The sequence below is a fragment of the Leptonychotes weddellii genome, chromosome 6, assembly GCF_054177405.1.
Source record: "Leptonychotes weddellii isolate Sample4059 chromosome 6, ASM5417740v2, whole genome shotgun sequence".
Classification (NCBI taxonomy): domain Eukaryota; kingdom Metazoa; phylum Chordata; class Mammalia; order Carnivora; family Phocidae; genus Leptonychotes; species Leptonychotes weddellii.
In genome coordinates, this window is record NC_138374.1 from 34005485 (window position 1) to 34029989 (window position 24505).

Below are 24505 nucleotides of genomic sequence, written 5' to 3' on the forward strand. Positions count from 1 at the left end.
CGGCCCCACCCGGCCTCTCCTGCCCGCGGCTCTCGGGGCTCGGGCCGGGGCAGTGCGGGCGCCGGGGCTCGGGCGGAGGGCTGGGGGTCCCTGTCCGGGTCGGGTCACTTCACGGACGAGCCCGCCGGGGGCCCTGTCCGGATGGGGTCGCCTCCTGGACAAGCCCCCGGGAGGCCGCTGTGGTGTCAGGAAGAGTCACAGTTTTTCGGAGCGGTTTGAGTTCTCTTTTGAGAACGATGCTGTCAGAGGACCGTTGGTTTGGGTGTTTTTTATTTTTATCACTTTTTTTTTTTTAATCTAACTCACCACCCTCTCTGCATCTCTCAGTGCATAAACTTTGTAGTCAGCTGTTACCACTTAATGGCGTTAAAGTAGTATTCTCTTGACAGCAGCCCCTCGCTGTATCTGCCAGACACCAGGCGCTTTTAAAGATGCATATTTGTGTAGGAATTAGTGGGGCCGAGGAGACTACAGGACAGGGAGCCTCTTGCATTTTCAGTCTTCATCTGGAAAATTGCGCTATTCCTGAACAGCTTGCGGAGGAATAATCTGTAAACGCAATAGTGATGCTTTTATTTGTGATGACATTATTGGCAGAATGAAAATTTAATTACAAATCTGAATCTTTTATCCTTCAGCCTGTTCTTGAGATTTATATGCAGTGTCTGGACATTTAACCTCATTGAAGGTTCTCAGGAGCTGGGTCTTAATTTCTGGTGGAATTAATGTTGTCTTTAAATGTTGTATTAAAACAGTGTTTCCAAACTTGGAGGTGGGAAACCAAGTATTGTATGACTCCGAATGTTAACCTTCATTTTGTATCATTATTCTGATACCATTTGTTTAAAATTGTCTTACGACTGAAAGAATGTAAAAAGGATGTTGGTTTTCCAATATTTATGGCTAAATATGGTTAACTATTCCAATATTTACTGAATATTGACAGTTTGGAAATTACATTTTTTTCTTAACTTTTTTATTGAGGTATAAAATACATATGAAGTCATCAGGTACATAAATTTAATTGTACAGCTGAGTGGATTTTTATATATTTATTAACTTGTGTAACCACAAGCTAGACCAAATTATACTTACAGAACATTTCCATCATCCCAGGAGTTTCCCTCTGCTTCTTCCAAGTTTTACTCCTGCCTCCCAATCAGTGTTCTGATTTCTGTCATCATCTCTTAGTTTTGTCTATTTTGGGCTTGATGTTAATGGAGTCATGCAGAATGCTCAGCACATTGCTTGTGAGAGTTACCCATGGTGTTTCATGTTTCAGTACTTCGTTCTTTTTTTGTTTTGTTTTGTTTTGTTTTGTTTTTTTGCTTTTTTTTTATTCTTATGTTAATCCCCATACATTACATCATTAGTTAGTTCGTTCTTTTTTTTATTGCTGTTTAATATTCCATTGGTATGACTATGTGACTATTCTGTTGATGGATATTTGTGTTTTCAATTTCTGTTATTACATATTTTGAAGAATGCTATGTACATTCATATAAATGTTCTTGGTGAACACCTTTGTGCATTTCTGTCAGCTATGGAATAACTATCATAAATTAGGCAGAAAATTGTTTTAACCAACACGGAGTCTCTCTTTTTCAGTAGAATTTGTTATTTTAACTTCTGTAAAGATTGGTAAAAAGCGTAACTATTTTGAGTTCAAGACTTAAGTGATTCATTACTGTATTATTATTTATTTCTTGGGTTGCACACCTATGACAGTCTTCTACCAGACTGTCATTACTTTTATTTATTTATTTATTTTTATTTTTTATTTTTTTAAAGATTTTTATTTATTTAACAGAGATAGAGAGAGAGCACAAGTAGGCAGAGCGGCAGACAGAGGGAGAGGGAGAAGCAGGCTCTCCGCTGAGCAGCGAGCCCGATGCGGGGCTCTATCCCAGGACCCTGGGATCATGACCTGAGCTGAAGGCAGCCGCTTAACCAACTGAGCCACTCAGGCGCCCCATTACTTTTAACTGTTAGATAAGTCTGTTAGAGCTGGTGATGATCTGTCCCTGACGCTTATTGCATAACACTTAGGTAAGAATTGTGTTACTCAAGTTGGTGGTTGGTAGGGGAAACAAAACACCAAAAGGATATGACTAAAAAATGGATTGAAGAATCATGGGATTGCAAGCCAAAGAACTTATCTTGTTGTTGTCATACTATACAAGTACTAGGTATAAAGGTAAAATTGAATTACAGGGTTAGTTACAAATGTGAGTTTACTGCAGGAATACAGTGATTTCCATGTATACTGAGATACTGATACATTTATAATGGGGACAGACAACAGAAATAAGTAGCATGTGAGAGATAGATACATAGAACATGAAGCGATGGAGTTGATGTAAGGAATAGAAGAAAACTTTAAAATTAATAGTATGCTCAGATTTGGGAGGGCATCATGCCTATTGAACATATACAGGCTGCCCTGAAAAGAATCAGTTCTTGAATATTAAAAAGTAGATATAGGAAAAAATAGCTATGACATGGAAAATAGATCCAGAGGAGTCAGTGAACGTCTAATAGCAGTTCCAGGAAGGAATAGAAATTAGAAGAGAAGAAATAACCACAGAGATCATGAGGGTAGGAGTATCCAGGCCGAATCTTGGGCATCCAGAGCCAAACAGAAAGATGTATCAGGAGACAAAGTACTGGCAAATGTAAATCAGCCCTTCCCTCTCTGGTCTCCATTTCATCTGTGTAGTGGGGATGATCAATAAGTACACCTTTCCAGCAAGCTTATAGAAAGATGTGGCACTGGTTAAGGGTTTCTGGCTATGCTAACAGCTTCTATTTCCCATTCTCCTCCCCTCGCCACTCACAATAGATGCGAGATTTCCCATTCTTAACTTATGGTAGAATGTCAAAAGAAGAAAGGAAGGAAACAAGGAAATTTCTCTAAGTATCTGAGTTTATGAATGGGCTAGTCCATTCATACCGAGAGTCTTTTTTTTTTTTTTTTAAGATTTTATTTATGTATTTGACAGAGAGAGACAGCGAGAGAGGGAACACAGGCAGGGGGAGTGGGAGAGGGAGAAGCAGGCTTCCCGCTGAGCAGGGAGCCCGAATGGGGGCTCTATCCCAGGATCTTGGGATCATGACCTGAGCCTAAGGCAGACGCTTAACGACTGAGCCACTCAGGCACCCCATACTGAGAGTCATCAAAGAGTATTGATAGACACAGCTAGATTCCAGTGAAATTTATGAACTTCATGGGTAAATTAATATAGTCTCATAAACTTCCAAAGAGAAACATATGGTTACCTAATAAAGGAGTGAAAATCAGATGTGTACTTAGACTTCTAATCTGGAACATGGAATGTTAGATAACAGTGGAACAGTATTTAAAAAGTGCTTATCTCTGAACTAAGAAACTTATCCCTAAACAACCTGTCATTCAAAGTGGGGGCAAAATAGGGGCCCCTGGATGGCACAGTCAGTTAAGCATCTGACTCTTGGTTTCAGCTCAGGTCATGATCTTGGGGTTGTGAGATCAAGCCCCGTGTTGGGCTCCAAGCTCAGTGAGGAGTCTGCTGGAGTTTCTTTCCCCCTCTCCCTCTGCCCCTGCCCGTGCTTGTTTACTCTCTCATTCTCTCTAAAATAAATAAATCTTAAAAAAAAAAAAAAAGGGTAGGGGCAAAATTAAGTCATTTGCACCCACTAGGAATACCAGAGGACATACTGTATCAAGTGAAAAATTAATCCAAGAAAAATAAATGTGGAATTCAAGAAACAGTGACCAAAGAAAATAGTGTAACTTATTTCTTAACTCCAAGGCATTAATAACCATAGCTAAGACATGTAATGCAATGCTAAGGAAGGATTCACAGACCAGAGTAATTATAGTTTAAAGTCTATAATCTGGAACAAATACTTAACATGATTTTAAAAGTTGGTTGTCAAGGTGGGAAATAGGTAAAGCCATGTTGGAAGGCTTATCCTGAGCAAAGGAAAAGCTGTAGATACTGACCAATTACATGCTGGAATGAATACTTTAAGGAATTTTTACTTAGCAGTTCCATTTTCAGAGATTTATCCTGTAGGTGAAATAACATGTTTCCACATGTTATGCTGGGATGTTTAATAGTAGCAGTAGGTTTGGAAGGATACACAAAAACTGGTGAAGAGAACTGGGCCTCTGGGATAGAAGGGAGAGGTTTCACTGTATACCTTTATATCATCTTTAACTTTTTTCTCACATGTATTTATTTCATGGAATTTTAGAAATGTAAAAAAAAAATTTAAGAGTGTACGAAAATGTAAAGATTCAGAGCACAAGTTGCCAAATGTGGCTGGTCATCTGTTTCAGTATGACCTGTGACCTAGGAGTGGCTTTTATATTTTTAAGTACTTCAAAACAATACAAAAGAATAATACTTTGTGACATTAATTATAGGTAGTTCAAATTTCAGTATCCATTGGAGTACAACTGTGCTCATTCATTTACACATTTTCTGTGGCTGTGTTTGTGCTTCAAGGCAGAGTTGACTGGTTGTGATATTTAGTACATGGCCTTTTACCTGAAATGTTAACCCCTGGTTTAGAGCCAGAAATAGACCTCCATATGTATAGGAATTTTGCTTATGATAAAAGTGGGATTTCAGGGCGCCTGGGTGGCTCAGTCATTAAGCGTCTGCCTTCAGCTCAGGTCATGATCCCAGGGTCCTGGGATCCCTGCTCCGCGGGAAGCCTGCTTCTCCCTCTCCCACTCCCCCTGCTTGTGTTCCCTCTCTCGCTGTCTCTCTCTCTGTTGGAAAAAAATAAATAAAAATATTTAAAAAAAATGGGATTTCAGATAGTGACAAGAACATGGATTATTAAATAAATGGTAAGAATTGGCTATTTGAGAAAATAAGTTTTATATTAGGATTATTTCCAGTAAGGAGACTAAAATGGAGAAGCCATTCAGGAAGAGACCATTTGACTCCATTAACAACAGCAACAAAACAAAACTTTACATAGGTGAAATAACACCTAACGCTTATTGAGCACTTAATGCTTGTCATGTTTTACTTGACTAATTGTTACAATAACACTGAAAGGTTGGTCCTGTAATTATTCCTGCTTAACAGATGAGAAAACTAAAGCTTATAGAGATTAAAAAACTTATCTATAATGAAGATTAGAAAGTAGTAGAGCAGATAGATGATTTTAGGCCATCTGGCTCCCAAGGCAATTATATGGACAAAACAAAGTAAGAGAAATGTTTATAATCTGTTAATACCATTTTATAGGTATTATCTATGTCAACACATCTGGGTCTACCTCATTCTTTTTGAATATTGTATAAATGTCTGCAGTTTACTTAATCTTTCTATTGATAGACTTTAAATTGCTTTTATTTTGTAGTTACATATAGCAGTAGTAAATATCTTATTCATGTGACCATATACTAGTATGAGTATTTCCACAGTATAAAGTCTTAAAATCTTAAAAATGGAATTGTGAATTGCTGGATTAAAAAGAATGTGCATTAAGTCAAATTTGTCCTCCAAAAAATAAGGTGTGTGTGTGATGTGTGTGGTGTGTGTATGTGTGTGTGTCTATTTTTAGTTTATCTTTAATCAAAGGAATTGAAACATCTTGGAAGGAATCTTGGCCATCCAGACAAATTACCTCATTTTATAGGTGAGGGCCAGATAGGTTAAGTATTATGCCCAAGATTACACCGCTATTACACTTGACTTTTTTAGTTGTTTTTCCTGTGCCTCAGGCTGCTTTTGACACATTTTTCTGTTTTACCTGTAATGATAGCATGAATATTACTGTCATTTGTTTTGTGAAATCTGGGAACCTTGAATGTAGTTTAATCCAGAAACACTTCTCAAAATGATCTATCTGGTATTACTTGTTCTTAGCACCCAACACAATGTATCTCTTAGTCAATTTGGACAGCTATAACAAAGTACCATAGACTGGTTTAGGAACAATAGAAACTTATTTCTCTTAGTCTGAGATCAGGGTGCCAGCATAGTTGAGTTCTGGTGAGGGCCCTCTTCTGGGTTATAGACTGTCAACTTACTGTATCTTCACATAGCAGAAAGAGGGCTACTGTATCTTCACATGGCAGAAAGAGGGCTATGTTGCTCTCTGGGATCTCTTAAGATCCCATTAAGGAGGACTGCACCCTCATGACCTAGTTAACCTCCCAAAAGCCTCATCCCCTAATATTATCACATTGGGGGGTTAGGATTTCAACATATGAATGGGGGTTGGGGAGAGAAACGTTAAGTCCATTGCAGTGCCTAACACACACTAGGTCCTCAAATATTTTTTTTTAATGAGTACTACCTTCTGGTGATCAGTACTTTTATTTCTAAATACTTACAAACTATTTGTTCAATAACATGTTAAAAAAATCCATGTATCATTGTAACTCATCAATTGCTCAAGAAATAAAAGGTTCTAATTCCTTCCCTTATAAATATTGATACTTCATAATGTTTTAGTCTTGTTTTTCTGACGGTGCTTGTGTTTTCCAAATAATTTTGTGACTTTGTTTTTGTTGTTTAAAAAGTGAACTAAAAGTTATAAATTTAGTTTTTGAAAACTTTAGTAAGAAATTGTACAGAAATTTAGGAAGACTATGCAGAATAGAACTTTTAAAGTAAATAGATTCAAATGGATTGTTTGTATTTTGAAAAGGCTGTAGGTTACTCTTACTGCAGAAGTTATTTTGGCACACTGTGGTGTAAGTATCATGGAAATGATGTATGAAATATGTATGAGTAGTACTATAAAATTATAGAATCAAAAGATTGAGTAGAAACTGCTTGGTCATATTGTTATGTAGGGATCAATGTCATAGAATGAACTATCTTTATCTTAGTGCTAAAGATATGGCTCAGAATCACAAGGCAAATAGAAAAGATATAATAAGACCTTCAGAGTAATATGTGTTCTACTTTTGTAAGAGAGCAGGTGTTGCTTAATTTTGTTTTTGTTTTTTATTTTTAAGTAATCCCTACACCCAATGTAGAGCTCAAACTCACAACCCCAATACCAAGAGTCGTACGCTCCACCAACTTAGCCAGCCAGGTGCCCCTCTTATTTTTGTTTTTTAAATTCAAACTTGGGGGTGCCTGGGTGGCTCAGTTGGTTAAGCGACTGCCTTGGGCTCAGGTCATGATCCCGGAGTCCCAGGATCAAGTCCCCCATCGGGCTCCCTGCTCAGCAGGGAGTCTACTTCTCCCTCTGACCCTCCCCCTTCTCATGCTCTCTCTCATTCTCTCTCTCAAATAAATAAAATCTTTAAAAATAAATAAATAAATTCAAACTTGGAGTCAACAAATCTTCATGCTCATCTTCTTAATGAACAAAATGGAGTTTTCTTTAAAATGATTCTTTGGTGCTACTACTAAAACTAAATCTGATTTGGTTTTATTTTTTAAATAGCTTCATTGAGGTATAAGTGATATACAATAAGCTATACATAAAGTATATAATTTGATAATTTGAACATATGTATACACCTGTGAAATCATCACCACAGTCAAAATGATAGACCATATCTATCACTCCCAAAAGTTTCCTTGTGCCCTTTTATAATTGCTTCCTGTTACCACTTCCCTGGACCCCCACCTGGTCCCAGGCAACCACTGACTCATCTGCTTTCTGTCACTACAAATTACCTTACATTTTCTAGAATTTTATATAAATGGAATCATACAATACATACTCTTCTGTTTTGAACTTCTGTCACTGAGAATAATTACTGAGATTCACCCATGATGATGCATGTATCGGTATGGCGGTACCACAGTTTATTTATCCATTCACTTGTTGATAAACATTGAATTGTTTCTAGTTTTGGCTGTTACATCTAAAGTTGCTATGAGCATTTGTGTACAAGTCTTTGTATGGACATATGCTTTCATTTCTCTCAGATAAATATCCAGGAATGAAATGATTCAGTCATGATAGGCTTATGTTTAACTTGTTAGGAAACCATAAAACCATTTTACATTCCCACCAGCAGTATATGAAAGTTCTAGTTCTTCCACATTATCACCAACACACCACTTTTTAATTTTAACCATTCTAAAATTAGCCATTCTATGTAATAGTATCTCATTGTGGTTTGACAGTGTTGAATATTTTTTCACATGCATATTTGAAGTGTTTACTCAAACATTTTGCCAAGTTTTAATTGAGTTGTGTCTGTTCTGTTATTAGTGCATTTCGATAGTTTTTAAGTATATATTCTGAATACAAGTCCTTTATCAGATATATGCTTTGCACCTATTTCCTACAGGTCTGTAACTTGTCTATTCATTCTCTTAACAGTGTATTTCAAAGACCACAAGTTAACAAATTTTGATGAAGTCCAGTTTATCAGTTATGCTGTTACTGTTAGATCAAAGAAGCCTTTGCCTAACTTAAGGTCACAAAGATTTTCTCCTGTGCTTGCTACTACTTTTATAGTTTTAGGTTTTTCATTTAGATCTGTGATTCGTTTTGAATTATATCCTAGTGAATGTGATGTAGTATCTCATTGTAGTTTTGATTTGCATTTCCCTGTTGACTAACGATGTTGAGCCATCTTCGCATGTGCTTATAGGCCATTCTTAATCTTTTTAGAGAAATGTCTAATCAGAACTCTTGCCCATTGGGTTATTTATCCTTTTAATATTGAGTTGTAAGAGTTCTTTATATATTCTAGACACACATCCCTATCAAATATATGATTTACAAATATTTTCCCCCATTATGTAGTTGTCTTTTCACTTTATTGAGGATATCCTTTGCAGGACAAAAGTTTTTAATTTTAATGAAGTCCAATTTATTTATTTTGTCTTTGGTCTTTTGGTGTCATATCTAACAAATAATTGCCTAATTGAAAACCACAGAGATTTGCACTTATGTTTTCTAAGAGCTTTATATTTTTAATTCTTATATTTAGATCTTTGACCCACTTTGAGTTAATTTTTTAATATAGGGTGAGGTAGGAGTCCAGTTTCATTCTTTTGCGTGTAAATATCTGATTGCCCTAGCATCATTTATTGAAAAGACTATTCATTCTCCATTGGATTACCTTTCCACCTTATGGAAATCAGTTGACTTAATGTGAAGACTTATTTCTTTTTCTCTTTTTTTTAAATTTAATTTAATTTATTTATTTGAGAGAGAGAGAGCGAGAGAGCACAAGATGGGGTAGGGTCAGAGGGAGAAGCAGACTATCTGCTGAGCAGGGAGCCCGATGCGGGACTCGATCCTGGGACTCCGGGATCATGACCTGAGCTGAAGGTAGTCGCTTAACCAACTGAGCCACCCAGGCACCCATGAAGCCTTATTTCTGGACCCTAAATTCTATTGATCTATATGTCTATTCCTATGCTAGTACCACACTATCTTTTTTATTTACTTATTTATTGGGGGAGCACTTGTGGAGGGAGGGGCAGACTCCCCAATGAGCGGGGATCCCAACTCGGGGCTCTAGCCCAAGACTTTGAAATTTCAACCTGAGCTGGAGTCAGACACTTAACCAACTGAACCAGCCAGGCACCCCAAATTAATTGATTTTTAGATGCTAAACCAATCTTGCATTTCTCGGATAAAGCTCACTTGGTCATGTTGTATATTGCTTTTTATGTGTTGATGGATTCAGTGTACTAATACTTTGTTGAGGATTTTGTGTCTGTATCATTAAGGAATATTGGTCTGTAGTTTCAATATCTTTATCTGATTTTGGTATCAAAGTAATACCAGCCTCATAGAATGAGTTGGGAAGTGTGTTCCATTTTTTAAAAAGTTTGTGAAGAATTGGTATTAATTCTTATAAATGCTTGGTAGAATCCACGAGTGAAGACATCTGGGCCTGAATTTTTCTTTGTGGGTAGTTTTTGATTATTTAGTCTCAACATAAGTCTATTCATATTTACTGTTTCTTCTTGAGTCACTTTCAGTGGTTTGTGTCTACATTTTAAAGGGATTTAAATAATTTGAAAACTTATCATTATCCATATTATTAACATTTCTGATTTCTTCATTGCTTTGTGTTTTCCATCTGGTATCTTTTACTTTTTTTTTTTTTAAGATTTTATTTATTTGACAGAGACACAGCGAGAGAGGGAAGACAAGCAGGGGGAGTAGGAGAGGGAGAAGCAGGGTTCCTGCCGAGCAGGGAGCCCAATGCGGGGCTCCATCCCAGGACCCTGGGACCATGACCTGAGCCTAAGGCAGACACTTAACGACCGAGCCACCTAGGTGCCCCTGGTATCATTTTACTTCTGCCTAAGGAATTTGTAGTGCAGGTCTGATGGCAATGAATTCTTTTAGCTTTTTAATGTCTAAAGAATTATTTTCTTTCTAAGATTTATTTATTTATTTGAGAGAGAGCGCATTGCGTGTGTGCGGGTGAAGGGGGAGGGCGGTCAGAGGGAGAGGGAGAGAGAGAAAATCTCAAGCAGACCCCGTCCCACAACCCCGAGATCATGACCTGAACCAAAATCAAGAGTCTGACACTTAACTGACCAAGCCACCCAGTGCCCCAAGAATTATTTTGCCTTTGTTCTTGACAGATACTTTTCTGCATATAGAATTCTAGGTTGACCTATTTTTCCTTTCAGTTCTTTAAAGATGTTGCTCCACTGTCTTTGTTTTTTAAATATGATATGTGTTTGGGCGCCTGGGTGGCTCAGTTGGTTAAGCGACTGCCTTCGGCTCAGGTCATGATCCTGGAGTCCCGGGATCGAGTCCCGCTTCAGGCTCCCTGCTCGGCAGGGAGTCTGCTTCTCCCTCTGACCCTCCTCCCTCTCATGCTCTCTGTCTCTCACTCTCTCTCTCTCTCAAATAAATAAATAAAATCTTAAAAAAAAAAAAAATTAAAAATAAATATGATATGTGTTTTTCTTCTGGCCACTTTCAAGATTTTCTATTTATCATAGGATTTGAGCAAGTTGATTATCATGTGCCTGGTTTTAGTTTTCTTTATGGCATTTGTATTTGGTAGTCATTGAGCTTCTTGGATCTGTGTTAATACTTTTCATCAAATTTGGAAAGTTTTCAGACTTATTTCTTTAAATATTTCTCCTTGTCCCCTCTCCCTTCTTTAGAGACTCTAATTACATATGTACTAGACTGCTTGAATCTGTCAAACAGCTTTCTAGGTGCTCTGTTAATATTTTTCATTCTTTTTTCCTTCTGTATTTTGCATAATTTCTATTGCAATTTCTATTTCAATTCATTAATATTTTATTCTGAAATATCTTATCTACTGTTAATTCCATTCAGTGTATTTTTCATCTCAGACATTGACGTTTTCATCTCCTGAAGTTCAGTTTTTTTATGTCATCTGTGTCTCTGCTTAGTTTTTTGAACATGAATATCTTTTTAAATACACTTGTAACCATTTTAATGTCCTTTTCTGTGAATTCTAGCATCTGTGTCAGCTCTAGATCAGTTTCAGTCATTGATTATTCTCATTATGGGTTGTATTTTTATTTTTCTTTGTATGCCCGATCATTTTTGTTTGGATGTCAGGCATTGTGAATTTTATTTTGCTGAGTGCTAGATATTTTTATATTCTTCTAAATATTTTGAGGCTTGTTGTGCAGTTACTTGAAAACAATTTGATCCTTTCAGGTCTTGCTTTTAAGTTTTGTTAGGCAAGACCAGAGCCATGTTTAGTCTAGAGTTAATTTTTTCCCATTACTGAGGCAAGACCTTGTTGAATACTCTACCCAGTGCCCCATGAATTTGAGGTTTTCCAGTCTGTCTGGTGGGAACATGCACATTATTCCTGGCCCTGTATGAATGCTGAGTTCTGTGTCCTCTAATTTTTTTTTTTTTTTAGCTTCAGTTAGTTTCTTTATATGCCTGCACTGGTCAGCGCTCTGCTCAATACCTAAAGGGTGTGCTCTTCAGATCTCTGGAGTTCTCTCTCTCTGCAGCTCTCTCCTCTGGTACTGTAACCTTTCAACCTAGCTGCCTTGGTCTCCTCAGACTGTCGGCTCCATCTCTTCAACTCAGCAAGTCAGCTGGGCTCTGCTTAGGAGGAGACTCCCTGTGTTATGGTGTGGAACCTAAGGCAGTAAGCTGGGCAATTGTTTGTTTTTTGTTTCTCCTAAGGACCACTGTCCTTTATTACCTAATGTTCAGTATCTTGAAAACCATTGTTTTATATTGGGAGGGGTGGGTTCTGGATTTTATTGGTTGGTTTTTTATTCTTTCAAGTGCAGGAGTAAATCTGGTCCCTGTTGTTCTATCCAGGCTATAGAGGAAGTCTCTTTAGTCTGTCTTAAAGAGTAAGAAAACTGATGGCTTCTAAGGTTTCTTTCAACTCTGAGATCTTTGATTTTGTATTATATATCTTTAACAGCTCATTTTCCCATCTCCACAGTTATCTCATTCTCTCCTCACAACACTTAACTGTTTACTTAGAAATAGTTTGTGCAGGGGCGCCTCGGTGGCTCAGTCGTTAAGTGTCTGCCTTCGGCTTAGGTCATGATCCCAGGGTCCTAGAATCAAGCCCCACATCAGGCTCCCTGCTCTGCAGGAGGACTGCTTCTCCCTCTCCCACTCCCCCTGCTTGTGTTCCCTCTCTCGCTGTACCTCTCTCAAATAAATAAATAAAATCTTAAAAAAAAATAAAAGAAATAGTTTGTGCATAAAAAGTTGCTTGGGATTAACTCTGGGTTATGAATGAAACTTATTTATGATATAAACACATTACATAGAATGATAGCAATCAAGGTGTAACAGCTGAAAAATGGATGTTTTCTCCAACATAATGTATTTAGAACTGTTCTAATCTAGTCTTCTATGATTTGGCTAAAGAGTTCCCTTCAGGAGCTAGGCAAATAAGACTTTAATTGGTATCTTTTATTTTTAACAACCACAGAGGTATGCAAATAACATATTCTAAAGTAATTACAGCAACTTTTCTTTCGTTTCAGTGGGTAATACTCAATTGTAAAAGATTTAACTGGAAGATAAGCATGTAAGGTATCTCAAAACCTGTATTTTGCATAAGGGAGGGGAAAATGACGAACTTGACTTTAATAATACCACTTAATAGTTATAGAACCTTACTTAAACCTTTAATTTTTGAGCTTATTGTTCCTATCCAAAATGAAGATAATATCCACACCATTTTAAAAGGATGACATAGGAAATGTATAAAAATACTTTATAAACCAGTATTCTTCAGGATTTTTGGACCGCAGCCCTCTTATAAGTACATTTTATGTAGAGATCTCCTACATATACATATATATAATTGCAATGCAAAACTCACTATATGTGGTATACACTGATATTTCCTGTTCTATTTCATTGAAAAGTAATCCTTATTTAGTACTGACCCATTAAATGGGTCACATCTCACAGTTTAAAATATATTGTCTATATAAAAAAAAAACTATGAAGTACTATATTAATAAAAGGTAGAGGTACTTAGATTACATACTGTTAGTTCTGTTATCAAGTTTCATTTCAAAATAGTTTGAGTGTAGTATAGTTAAATCATGTCACTATTTTCGCCATTAGCATCTTTGCCATAAGCATTTTTGCTGCATAGCTAATTGGCCGTAAAGCAAAATCATGGGGAAAAAAAGGACATTTATTAAAAAGGACATAATGAAACTTGAAAAATGAAGAACAAAATTTAAAAGTCTGCTGTAAAATATAAAATATTTATTTTAAAATGTGTAGATTCAAGGCAGTATTACACAAATAACTGATTTTATTTTGTGGATTATACCAAAGCACTTGTCTTCAAAGTCTTTTTTTTTTTTCTTTTTTAAGATTTTATTTATTTATTTGACAGACAGAGGCACAACGAGAGAGGGAACACAAGCAGGGGGAGTGGGAGAGGGAGAAGCAGTCCTCCTGCAGAGCAGGGAGCCCGATGCGAGGCTTGATCCTAGGACCCTGGGATCATGACCTGAGCCGAAGGCAGACACTTAACTACTGAGCCACCCAGGCGCCCCCAAAGTCTTTTGTTCATAGTGTTACACTTTTTTTTTTTTTTTGCTTATTGATTCATGCCCTTGTTCAGCATTGCACTTTCTTTTTTCCCAAAAATTTTTTCCTTCATTAAAGAGGCATCAATTTCCAAATACTAGGATACATATTTGTAACTAGCTTTCTGTTGTATTGTGAGAGCCTTCTACACTGTTGTTTATTCTTGGCATATTGTCAGGTGTCCACTGATAGACATTCCAAAGTTCTATGGGAAATGTGGGTTCAAAATTCTGCCACTGTATAGATCATTATGAGGGCTAAGATTTATATGATATAAAAACGGGAGTACTGCATCAATGGAGAGGTGAAACCAAACTGTCATCCAGTCGATGAAACAAAGAAACTGTCAAACCAAACTGTCAGCTAGTTATTTTTTAATCTTTTACAGCAGAATTGCCTTATGGCCTATTAGCTATGCAGTGAAAATGCTTGTGGCAAAGATGCTTACAGCAAAACTACCTGAAACCTAGTTAAATATGTATAACTTTATTAATAACTAATACAAGATTATGACTCTACATTTTCAGTTTTAGTCTTTCTTTTCCCTAATAAGCAGGCTAGTAATAACTTATAAATAGTTAAAAGAGATACCTCTGAGTTTTATCTTTCAAATAATGACTTTCCAGTCATTTCTTATGCTAAGAATTATGGTTGTGAGACATGGTAAAGTCCTAGGACTAATATTAACTTTGCATCCTTATTTTTTAATTAGATACTTCTCTTTATACCGAAATTTTTTCCTGTTTTTTTCTACATCACTTGAAACAAGCTTTACAATCAGTAAAACAGATGCCATCATATCAAAACTTCCTTGTAGTGAATTAAAATTTTCATGATACTTGGTTATCATTTGGTTAATGAAAGTAATAAATGGCTCAAGGGTAGTTAAGTCCATCATTTTTGGTCTACTAGCTATAAGAAGTTTGAATCTATCCTACATTTTTATACAGAGATGTGCCACAGAAAAAAAAAAGAAAAAGAAAAAGGCATTCAGGCTTTCCTAATCACTAAGGTGACTAGGACTGATGTTCCCCAGTGATCTTCCATAGATTCTGCTGCACTGGTAGAAACCATCTCTATTAAAAGCCTGTTGCGGGCGCCTGGGTGGCTCAGTCGGTTGAGCGACTGCCTTCGGCTCAGGTCATGATCCCGGAGTCCCAGGATCGAGTCCCGCATCGGGCTCCCTGCTCGGTGGGGAGTCTGCTTCCCCCTCTGACCCTCCCCCCTCTCATGTGCTCTCTCTCTCTCTCATTCTCTCTGTCAAATAATAAATAAAATCTTTAATAATTAATTAATTAATTAATTAATTAAAAAAATTTAAAAAGCCTGCTGGGGGGCACCTGGGTGGCTCAGTCATTAAGCGTCTGCCTTAGGCTCAGGTCATGATCCCAGCGTTCTGGGATCGAGCCCCACGTCGGACTCCCTGCTCAGCGGGAAGCCTGCTTCTCCCTCTCCCACTCCCCCTGCTTGTGTTCCCTCTCTCGCTGTGTCTCTCTCTGTGACAAATAAATAAAATATTTTTTTAAAAAAAGCTTGCTGGAGTATTACATATCCTTCTTGACAAATACTTTGTTAGAATGAAAGTTCTCTCTGCAGCGGAGGTCTCCTTTGCCTCCTATCTCCTAAATTTAATGCTCTCTATTTATAGAATTAAGCATCCTTAGTTTAAAAAGAAATATGGAAGAGCTCACACAACTGGTTAGGGTATGAACAGTAGTGTGTGATTTTACATTTATAAATGGTTTTTGAATTTTTTTCCCAGTAGATAAACATTAAAATGGTCATGATTTTTCTTTAAATAGACTCTAAACCTTTCCAGACTTGTAAGAAATCTGTTGCTGTGTAATACAGTGGAAAGAATTATGTGATCTAATGCTCAAATAATCTATGGGAGGACTTTGGATGTAAAAATGTTTCTTAATGTGTTTTCCAGAAGTCTGTAACCTTTTGGAATTGTCCCTCCCCTCACACACACACTTAATTGTAAGGCTCTTAAATTGGTTGGGTTCAGCCATAGAAATTAATGAAGTAGAATGCTTGAATTAAATAAACTGGAAGAAAATATCTCTCCCTAGTAAGCCATTATCAATGTAACAAAAACAATTTATGGAAACTCAGTTCCCAAATGCTGATATGCTCTACGTGGGAAATGGCATATTAATCTAAATATTGTTAATAAAGAGTTACAAGTGTTAAGATTTTCAAATAATTAGAAACTGTAGTATCTCTATAACACAAAGTATGCTAAACATAATTTTAATGTTTCTTTGTTTCATTCAGGAGGTTATGGTTGTGTAGACATTCTGGTTAAAAGTATTACATGTGGCATTTTAGTGTTTTGTAAGATAGTCCTCTTAATACTTTCTCCCAACATTTACTGCATATTCTACATTGTATTAGCACTTCTCTTGGTGTTCTACATATAATAGTCACATCGCTAAGTTTACTGAAACTACCAACAATTTGATCTGCTTAAGGAAATAAGATTCTGATTAATTCTATCTGTTTCTTTCAGAAAAATCACCACCCATATAATGGAATTTTATCTGATTCTGTAGATCAGATTTCTTTATTCTGGATATCATAACAATACAGGAAGTATGCACTATTTTTCATTTCTGCAACTAGTCTTCACTGCTGAAGGAAGAAATTTTTTAAGCTATAGCAGAGTTCATCTTGGTACCTTTAATGGAAATTCTGATTTTGTTTTTAATTTTTGATAACCTTTTGCTAAAGGTATGAACAACCAAAGAACTGATCTTGTTAGGCAAGTCCACATTAATAAGAATGCCTAGAAGAGGATTGATTCTTCAGACCCGGACCCACTGGCTACTGTTGGGTCTCGCTTTACTCTGCAGTTTGGTATTATTTTTGTACCTTCTGGAATGTGCCCCCCAGACTGATGGAAATGCACCTCTTCCTGGTGTTATTGGGGAAAATTATGGTAAAGAGTATTATCAAGCCCTCCTACAGGAGCAAGAAGAACATTACCAAACCAGGGCTACCAGTCTAAAACGTCAAATTGCCCAACTAAAGCAAGAATTGCAAGAAATGAGTGAGAAGATGAGATCATTGCAAGAGAGAAAAAATATAGGAGCTAATGGGATAGGCTATCAAGGCAACAAAGAACAAACACCTAGTGATCTTTTAGAATTTCTTCACTCCCAAATTGACAAAGCTGAAGTTAGCAGAGGTGCCAAATTACCTAGTGAGTATGGAGTCATTCCCTTTGAAAGTTTCACCTTAATGAAAGTATTCCAGTTGGAAATGGGTCTCACTCGCCATCCTGAGGAAAAGCCAGTTAGAAAAGACAAGCGAGATGAATTGGTAGAAGTTATTGAAGCTGGCTTGGAGGTCATTAATAATCCTGATGAAGATGATGAACAGGAAGATGAGGATGGTCCCCTTGGAGAGAAAATGATATTTAATGAAAATGACTTCATAGAAGGTAATGTGAAAAATATGTTGGTCCATAGTCACGTTAGTATGACAGTGCTTTTATTCTATGCTGGTAATATAAGTCAGTCATTATTTACAGTATTGAAATATTTGAGTTTTTACCCACTTCACTCCACCAAGAATTTGAAGTGGCTTTTTAAAAAAAGTTATAATGTGACCGTAATAAAATAGAGGACCAGGGAAATAGAATAAATCTAAGTTTATATAGAAGAATACTATAGAGGGCTCAAGTTGAAGGGCTCTTAGGGCTATGTATGTATTTGTACATGTATGTTTTTGCATTCCTCTCTTATCTGGTCTTGATGTTCCTTTTTTGTATTTTTCAAAATGTATGAACTAAGGTTCATGATTTGAAAACCATTTGATAAAGGAAAGAAAAAAATGTTAATTTAGTAGATTGATGGTTATTCTATATTTTAAAGGGAGGAGAAGCACATGTCAGAACATCTAGGGGGCATATATAGTTTTGAAAAGCATATTTGGTGTTTGGAAAAGTAAAGAAACCTGTTTTCCTAATACAGACTGCAGAAGGGGCATGGGATGTGTACATATCAAGATGGAGTATGACTCAAAAGTTGAGGAACACTTCTGTAAACTTAAGATATTTGCTGATCGATATAAATAGAAATACAGATCTGCACCCATCTCCATCTTAATACCTCCTGCTAGGTATTTAATGACAAACTTAAAACCATTTTGGATATAAATCTCTCTTCAAAGTTCTCTTTGCTTGATTCTATGAACAGTATACCACATATAGTTTCTTTGGCTTTGAATCATCGTGGGTAGTACTTGCTATACTACAAGATAGTAGTACCTTGAGGGGCGCCTGGGTGGCTCAGTCATTAAGTGCCTGCCTTCGGCTTGGGTCATGATCCCAGGGTCCTGGGATCGAGCCCCGCATCGGGCTCCCCGCTCTGCGGGAAGCCTGCTTCTCCCTCTCCCACTCCCCCTGCTTGTGTTCTCTCTCTCTCTCACTGTCTCTCTCTGTCAAATAAATAAATAAAATCTTTAAAAAAAAAAATGATAGTAGTACCTTGAGACTTTTGGAGGCCATCAGGGAGGGCATTGTGCTTTTCCATGGTACTTCAGCTGTCTTTTCATTGTAGCCACTTCTTTTTTCTTTGTCACTTACTGCAATTTTGGATGGGTTGTTTCTCTCAAAACTCTTCTAATTTTTCTGCAAGCTCAGCTTTTTGTCTTTTCACCATATTTGTAGTTTATGGCAGAATTGAAAGTTGCTGAGGAAATAACTCACTAAAGTATAAAATGTCTTCACATCTGCCTTAAAAAAGAGAGGAAGCCATGTCAGTTTTGTATTCTCAGCTTCTGCTTATCTTATAACTCTCTTTGGATTCTTTCACTGACAGGATTTTTCTCTGCACGGAACGTATTTTGTCCCCCACTTTTCTTCCACTCTGCTACCCCCCTGGCAACAATAAAAAATAAAAAATAATTACTCACTATTCAGTAACTCCTATTCCTTTTCCAGACTTTAGCTTAGATGTCGCTTCATTTAGAAGTCATCTCCAACCTGCAAGTCTTAAGATAACAGTACTTCCTGTGTTCTTTTGTAACCTCTACCTTGTGTCCCCTCTCATAGCACTTGTCGTAGTATATGGTGTTGCCCATTTCCTGATTTGTAGTTCCTCTTATGCTTTAAGCCTCAGGAGAGAGTGGATTGGTCTATCTTGTTCATTGTTTTATTCCCAGATATTGACTGACTCACACATCTATAGGTCTTCCTTCTTTCCTGAATGTCACACTTAAAAATCAGATTGCCCAGTAGACTGCCAGACTTTTCTCCTGGAGGTATCTCAAGTCACCATATTTAAATCTGTACTAATTTTTCTTTGACTTAACTCTCTTCAGAGAGAGAGAGAGTAAGTGTGTGTGTGTTTGTAGAGTGAAATATATATCACTGTATTGTTTTTATTTCCTTATTTTTCTGTCTCTCTCACTAGACTGACCGTTCCTCAAAACCAGGACTATATAGCCCTCTTTATACCACCAGTGAGTGACACGAAGGCACTCCATTCATTTAATGGAACTGAACCAAGCAATAGAAGTTTTGACGCTCAGGTCTAGAATTTAATATTGGTAGAAGTAATTTATTTTCATCGTATGATTATTGTGTTGATAGGCTCTACTAAAAAAGTCATATGTAAAAAGGAATAATTGTGATTTGGAGCATATTTATGGATTGACTAATAATAGAGCAGTGAACATTTTTTTTAACCTCTCCTTTTAAAGAAATTATTGTTTACAACTGTACAATGGAGATAATTATTTTCACAAAATGATTAAAAACACTACATGTCTGGTTTTGCACTTTTGATCTTTGAGTAAAATCAATATTCACATTGAATTTATAAACTTTGACATGGAGACATCTTTGTCCCTAACTCTTTTCTTTAGGTTATTATCGCACCGAGAGAGATAAGGGCACACAGTATGAACTCTTTTTTAAGAAAGCAGACCTTATGGAATATAGACATGTGACCCTCTTCCGCCCTTTTGGACCTCTCATGAAAGTGAAGAGCGAGATGATTGACATTACTAGATCAATTATTAATATCATTGTGCCACTTGCTGAAAGAACTGAAGCATTTGTGCAGTTCATGCAGAACTTCAGGTAACTCTCAGGGCTTAATGATTTGGCTAAGCACTCCTAAAAAAATCACATTTCATGCAGATTTACTTAATTTATCTTCACTGAGTGTGATTACTTAGAATTACAGAGTAATTTTATAGGCTTTGGGTAATCTTAGTTTTTGATATTCTCTTTTTTTAAAGCATGTATAATATATTGTGTTATTGACAGTTTAAACTTTGAAGTGAATTGAGAGTGACAACTATTAGAAACTACATTTGATGACCTTTATAATTGTGTGTGAGTTCATTTTAGGATGAGTTGAATTTTTAAAAATAACTTTATTGAGGCATAATTTACATACAATAAAACCCAAATATTTTAAGGATACCGGTTTCGTGACTTTTGACAAACCTGTACACTCATAATTGCTTTCCCATTCAACATAGGACATTGCTATTTCTCCATAAAATTCCCTTGAGAACAATTGGAATTTTAAAATTGAAATAAATTTTAGAAATATAAACATTTAACTAAAAATGAGAGAGTTACTCCATCTTGAGAAGCAGAGATTTTAACAATTTTTAAAGGAATTTTTTCCTTTTTTTGTCATTAAATTTGGATATTTTAAAATGCTGAAGTGTTAAAAAATTAAGTATGTATTAGGGTAGCTATTTGAGGAAAGTTTTACCTTTTTGTTTTAATTTAACAGTTGCCATGTTTTTAATATTTTAATATGCTAGTTTTGATTCTTTATAATCTCAGTCTTTATTCTCATATTGAAATCATTGGATTTAAAAGTTAATGCTGTTCTGTAGCTGTTCTGTAGACTATCTAGAAATCATGCTTCCAAATGAGTTTTGCCTGTTTGAAATAGCTCACTTGAGATCTGATTTTCTAAAGCATTTTTTACTGCTTTTCTTGGAATTGCTTTCAGATGCTACATTATTCTTTACAGTAAGTAATCTCAGCCATGACAAATATTTATTCCTTGATGATAGGTATAATTTCTGGAATTAGCCAGTCTAAAGACAAAATAACTCTTGACCAACAACTTGAATATTTATTTGGTTTTGAACTGATTAGACTTCTTTCCTTGAGTAGCTTGTAATTTGCTTCTGAAGGCAATACCAAAGCAAAAGTTCCAAAAATATTTTGAAATATGGCAACTTCCATGGACCTCCAAGGGCTGTATTCATGTGCTTATGTTGTTATTCGTTTGCTCTGATGCCTTTAATAATTCAGCAATATTACCACTTTTATATTTACTTAAAGCTTCATGCAGTGTCATTCTATATGAGTAATGCCTCATTTGTTTTGTTAAAGCTCCATGTGATTGCTTTCTGAATGAGTAGTGCCTTATATATTTTTTTGAATGAACTTTATTTTTCAATTCTGTTAGGGATGTGTGTATTCACCAGGACAAGAGAATTCATCTCACAGTGGTATATTTTGGTAAAGAAGGACTATCTAAAGTCAAGTCTATCCTAGAATCTGTCACAAGGTTGGTGAGCCATGTCCAAATTGAAGTCCTTGATATATAACATTAGAAGAATGAGAATTTCACATATTTAATGAGTTAATTTTTAATAGCTGCTATTTAAAAGTTGGCTGAGCACATGAGTGGTGGTGCTAATAAGTTCCTCATTTCACCCCTCAGTTCACTCATGCAACTCTAAATGATTCATCTTCCCTGTTCTCTTGGCAGACAGCCTGGCATTATCCGGGCCCTCTCACTCTGTGGCCCGCCCACCTTCTGTTTATTTGCCTCCATTTATTACTTCTTCATTCCCTTCTGTTGGACTCTTCCCCTTTCTCTAAATCTAATCCCTGCACTTTGATACCATCTCCTGAGCTTTTCTCTCACTTGTCACCTTTCTTTCCATTTTCCCAAGTTCCTTCTTCTTGCCCTGCAAATGATGCTTAGGTCTCTCCTGTCCTTAAGCCACCACCAACTGACTCTGTAGTACCCAGTAGCTACTGGTAAGTTTCTGTCCTTTCATAGCTACACCTCACAGAGCAATAGTTCTCTAATCAGGCAATTCATATAGTACCTGGCACATAGTAGGTACTCAGAGGTTTGAATGAATGAATTAGTAATTCCTTAATACTCTGTTATTAATTCTATAGCTTTTCAGCCTTTTCATCTCTAAGTTATGGGCCCAAAGTTATGACCTAACTGCCAAATTCAACCTTTTCTCTGTCATCGTCTTTGATCGCTTTTTTACATTTGATGCCTAACCAGTACTTCCTTCTTGACACGTTCCTCTGATGTTTGTAAAATGTATATATTTTGTAAATGTAAATATGTTACAATGTAAGATATTAGATTGATTGTCTTTTTGGACCAAGCCAACTCTGTATCCTTTTACCTGCTTCTTTACCTTTCTGCTAGTTGTGGCCATTCCCTAAGAGTCCAGATTTGGCCGGCCATTCTTCTCGAATCGTTCAGCTAACATTCCTTGAGTCCCACCAACTATGTTCCAGGTACACTGCTCGGGAGTCTGACTGGGGTGGTTGGAATAGATGGGCACAGAAGAGGGTGTTACAGTCCCTCCCCTGAAGGGACTCTCACAGCACATGTGTAAAAAACAAATATTGTCTTTTCTTCCCCCTACACACTAGCTGCTTCTCCTGGTGGCCCTCTTTCAGTTCAGACTAAGACCATTCTCATGATCCCCTGGGCTTAATGTCTGAGAGCTAGCATCTTTCATTCTTTACCTCTAGTCAGTTCCTGCTTACTGCACAGGACCTCTTCCCTGTCCTCTCCTTGCTGCTGCCACCACCCTAACCCAGGTTCCCCCTCCCTTCATTTCTTTCCTTCTCTTCCCTCTTTACCATTTTCAGGTCACCCACTAAGTGCCAGGCACTTACATTCTTATTACTGAAGCTGTCCCTGCATTAATCAAGACTCCTCTGTGGCACATGATGGAAACCCCTCTTGAACTTGCTTAAGGAAACTGGGAGTGTTATGGAAGAATCTTGGATAGCTCCCAAACTAAAGGGATTATTACAGCCAAATTTGGGGAAGAAAACCAAAACAGCTTTGATATCTTAGGGACTGGAACCAGAGACTTGAATACCATGAAAATTCTCTTGTTGTCTTCTTGTCTGTTTTTCTCTGCATGTTGACTTCATTCTCCTGTTGCAGATTGGCTTCTTCCACATGTGAGGTATATGGCTGTTGGCGGCTTTGGGCTCACATCTTCTCAGCTTTGCCATCAGAGAGGAAAGAGCTTTCTCCCAGATCCAGTTGAGAAAAGCCCAGGGAAGGAGTTTTGCCCACTCTTGAGCCGGTCACTATGGCCAGGTGGGGTGGGGGTATTGTGATTGGCCCAGCTTGAGTCTGGTCCCCGCTCCTAGGAAATTACTGTGGTTGGGGTATTCTATGATTAGTTCCTCCACCAGGTGCTGGGAGTGTGAGGTGGTAATCAGCAGTTTTGCCAAAAGAAGGGAGAGATTTATATCCCATGAGAAGGGCAGTGTGGCCTTCAGAGCATGTGGAGCCCACTCTATAAACTATTTGAGCCTTTGCTTCCATTGCTCCATTCCCCATTCTATACTGTTATAAGGAGTAATCTTCCTAAAATGTTCCTTTTTGATCTGGCCATACCCTAGCGCAGCAGTTCTCCAACTTTAACATCAGAGTCACCTGGAGTGACTTGTCCCAAGAGAGACACAGATGCTCAGCATCACCCCTAGTATCTGATTCAGGGGTCTGGGGTGGGGCCCAAGAATTTGCATTTCTAATGCTTTCCCAGGGGAGGCTGATGCTGTGGGTGTAGGGACTTTACTATGAGAACCACTGCCCTGGCAGAAAAACTCCTCCTTGCCTCGAGGACACCGACCAACTTCTTTAACTTCTAACAGAAGGCACTCCTCAGTCTGACCCTTTTCTGGTCTTCTCTCATTGTTCCCATTTTAGGATCCCTTTGTTCTAATCCAGTTTGTCTAATCCCTGTTCTCTAAAATGCTTTCTACTTTCTTACCTCTTTGCCTTTGAGAATAATTAATTGGAATAACCTTTAAACTCACTACTGAATTCAGGAATTTAATCAAGGCATAACTTAAATTCTGCTTCTAACATCTCTAGTCTCTAACTACTCTCAGACAAAAGCAATCTTTTTTCTCAGAACTGCTGTTCATTCATTCATTCAGCAAATATTTATTGAACTCCTACTCTTTGAGGAGGTGCACTGTATCCACAGTAATGAACAAAACATAATCCCTGCTCTCCTGGAGTTTATGTTCCAATGGGAGGAGACACTCGAACAAACATGTCTGGTGGTGCTGAGGAAAGCAAAGCTGGGCAGGGGGATAATCCAGATTAAAGAGAAGGAGGTCGGGGCAACTTCACAAATGGTACGAGGGGGATCCCTCTGATAAGGGGACATGTGAGCAAAGATCCGAAAAACACAAGAGCACTCTCTGAATGTACCATTCATATGAAATGCACTGTTTATTATCAAACAT

General features: G+C 37.2%; 1 protein-coding gene and 1 long non-coding RNA gene across 11 annotated transcripts in view; one reads left to right on the forward strand and one right to left on the reverse strand.

Moving 5' to 3' along the window:
- CSGALNACT2 (chondroitin sulfate N-acetylgalactosaminyltransferase 2) overlaps window positions 1-24505 on the forward strand; it is a 58757-nt gene that overhangs the window by 154 nt on the left and 34098 nt on the right. For 7 of the 10 annotated variants that reach the window (XM_081823887.1, XM_081823882.1, XM_081823883.1 and 4 more), the window contains exons 2-4: window positions 16496-17428; window positions 19858-20074; window positions 21435-21536. In XM_081823887.1, coding sequence (XP_081680013.1) covers window positions 16768-17428; window positions 19858-20074; window positions 21435-21536 — 980 coding nt within the window. In that variant the 5' untranslated portion in view covers window positions 16496-16767. Of the gene's footprint in view, window positions 1-16495; window positions 17429-19857; window positions 20075-21434; window positions 21537-22427; window positions 22520-23183; window positions 23296-24505 lie in introns of those variants that run through there. The other 3 variants (XM_081823890.1, XM_081823889.1, XM_081823888.1) reach the window with 3 other exon arrangements.
- Window positions 86-19040, reverse strand: LOC145722178 (uncharacterized). Its single transcript, XR_014146269.1, has 3 exons — window positions 18904-19040; window positions 18476-18724; window positions 86-549 (listed from the first exon to the last, which is right to left on the reverse strand). It is a non-coding gene; the product is annotated as an uncharacterized LOC145722178 (long non-coding RNA).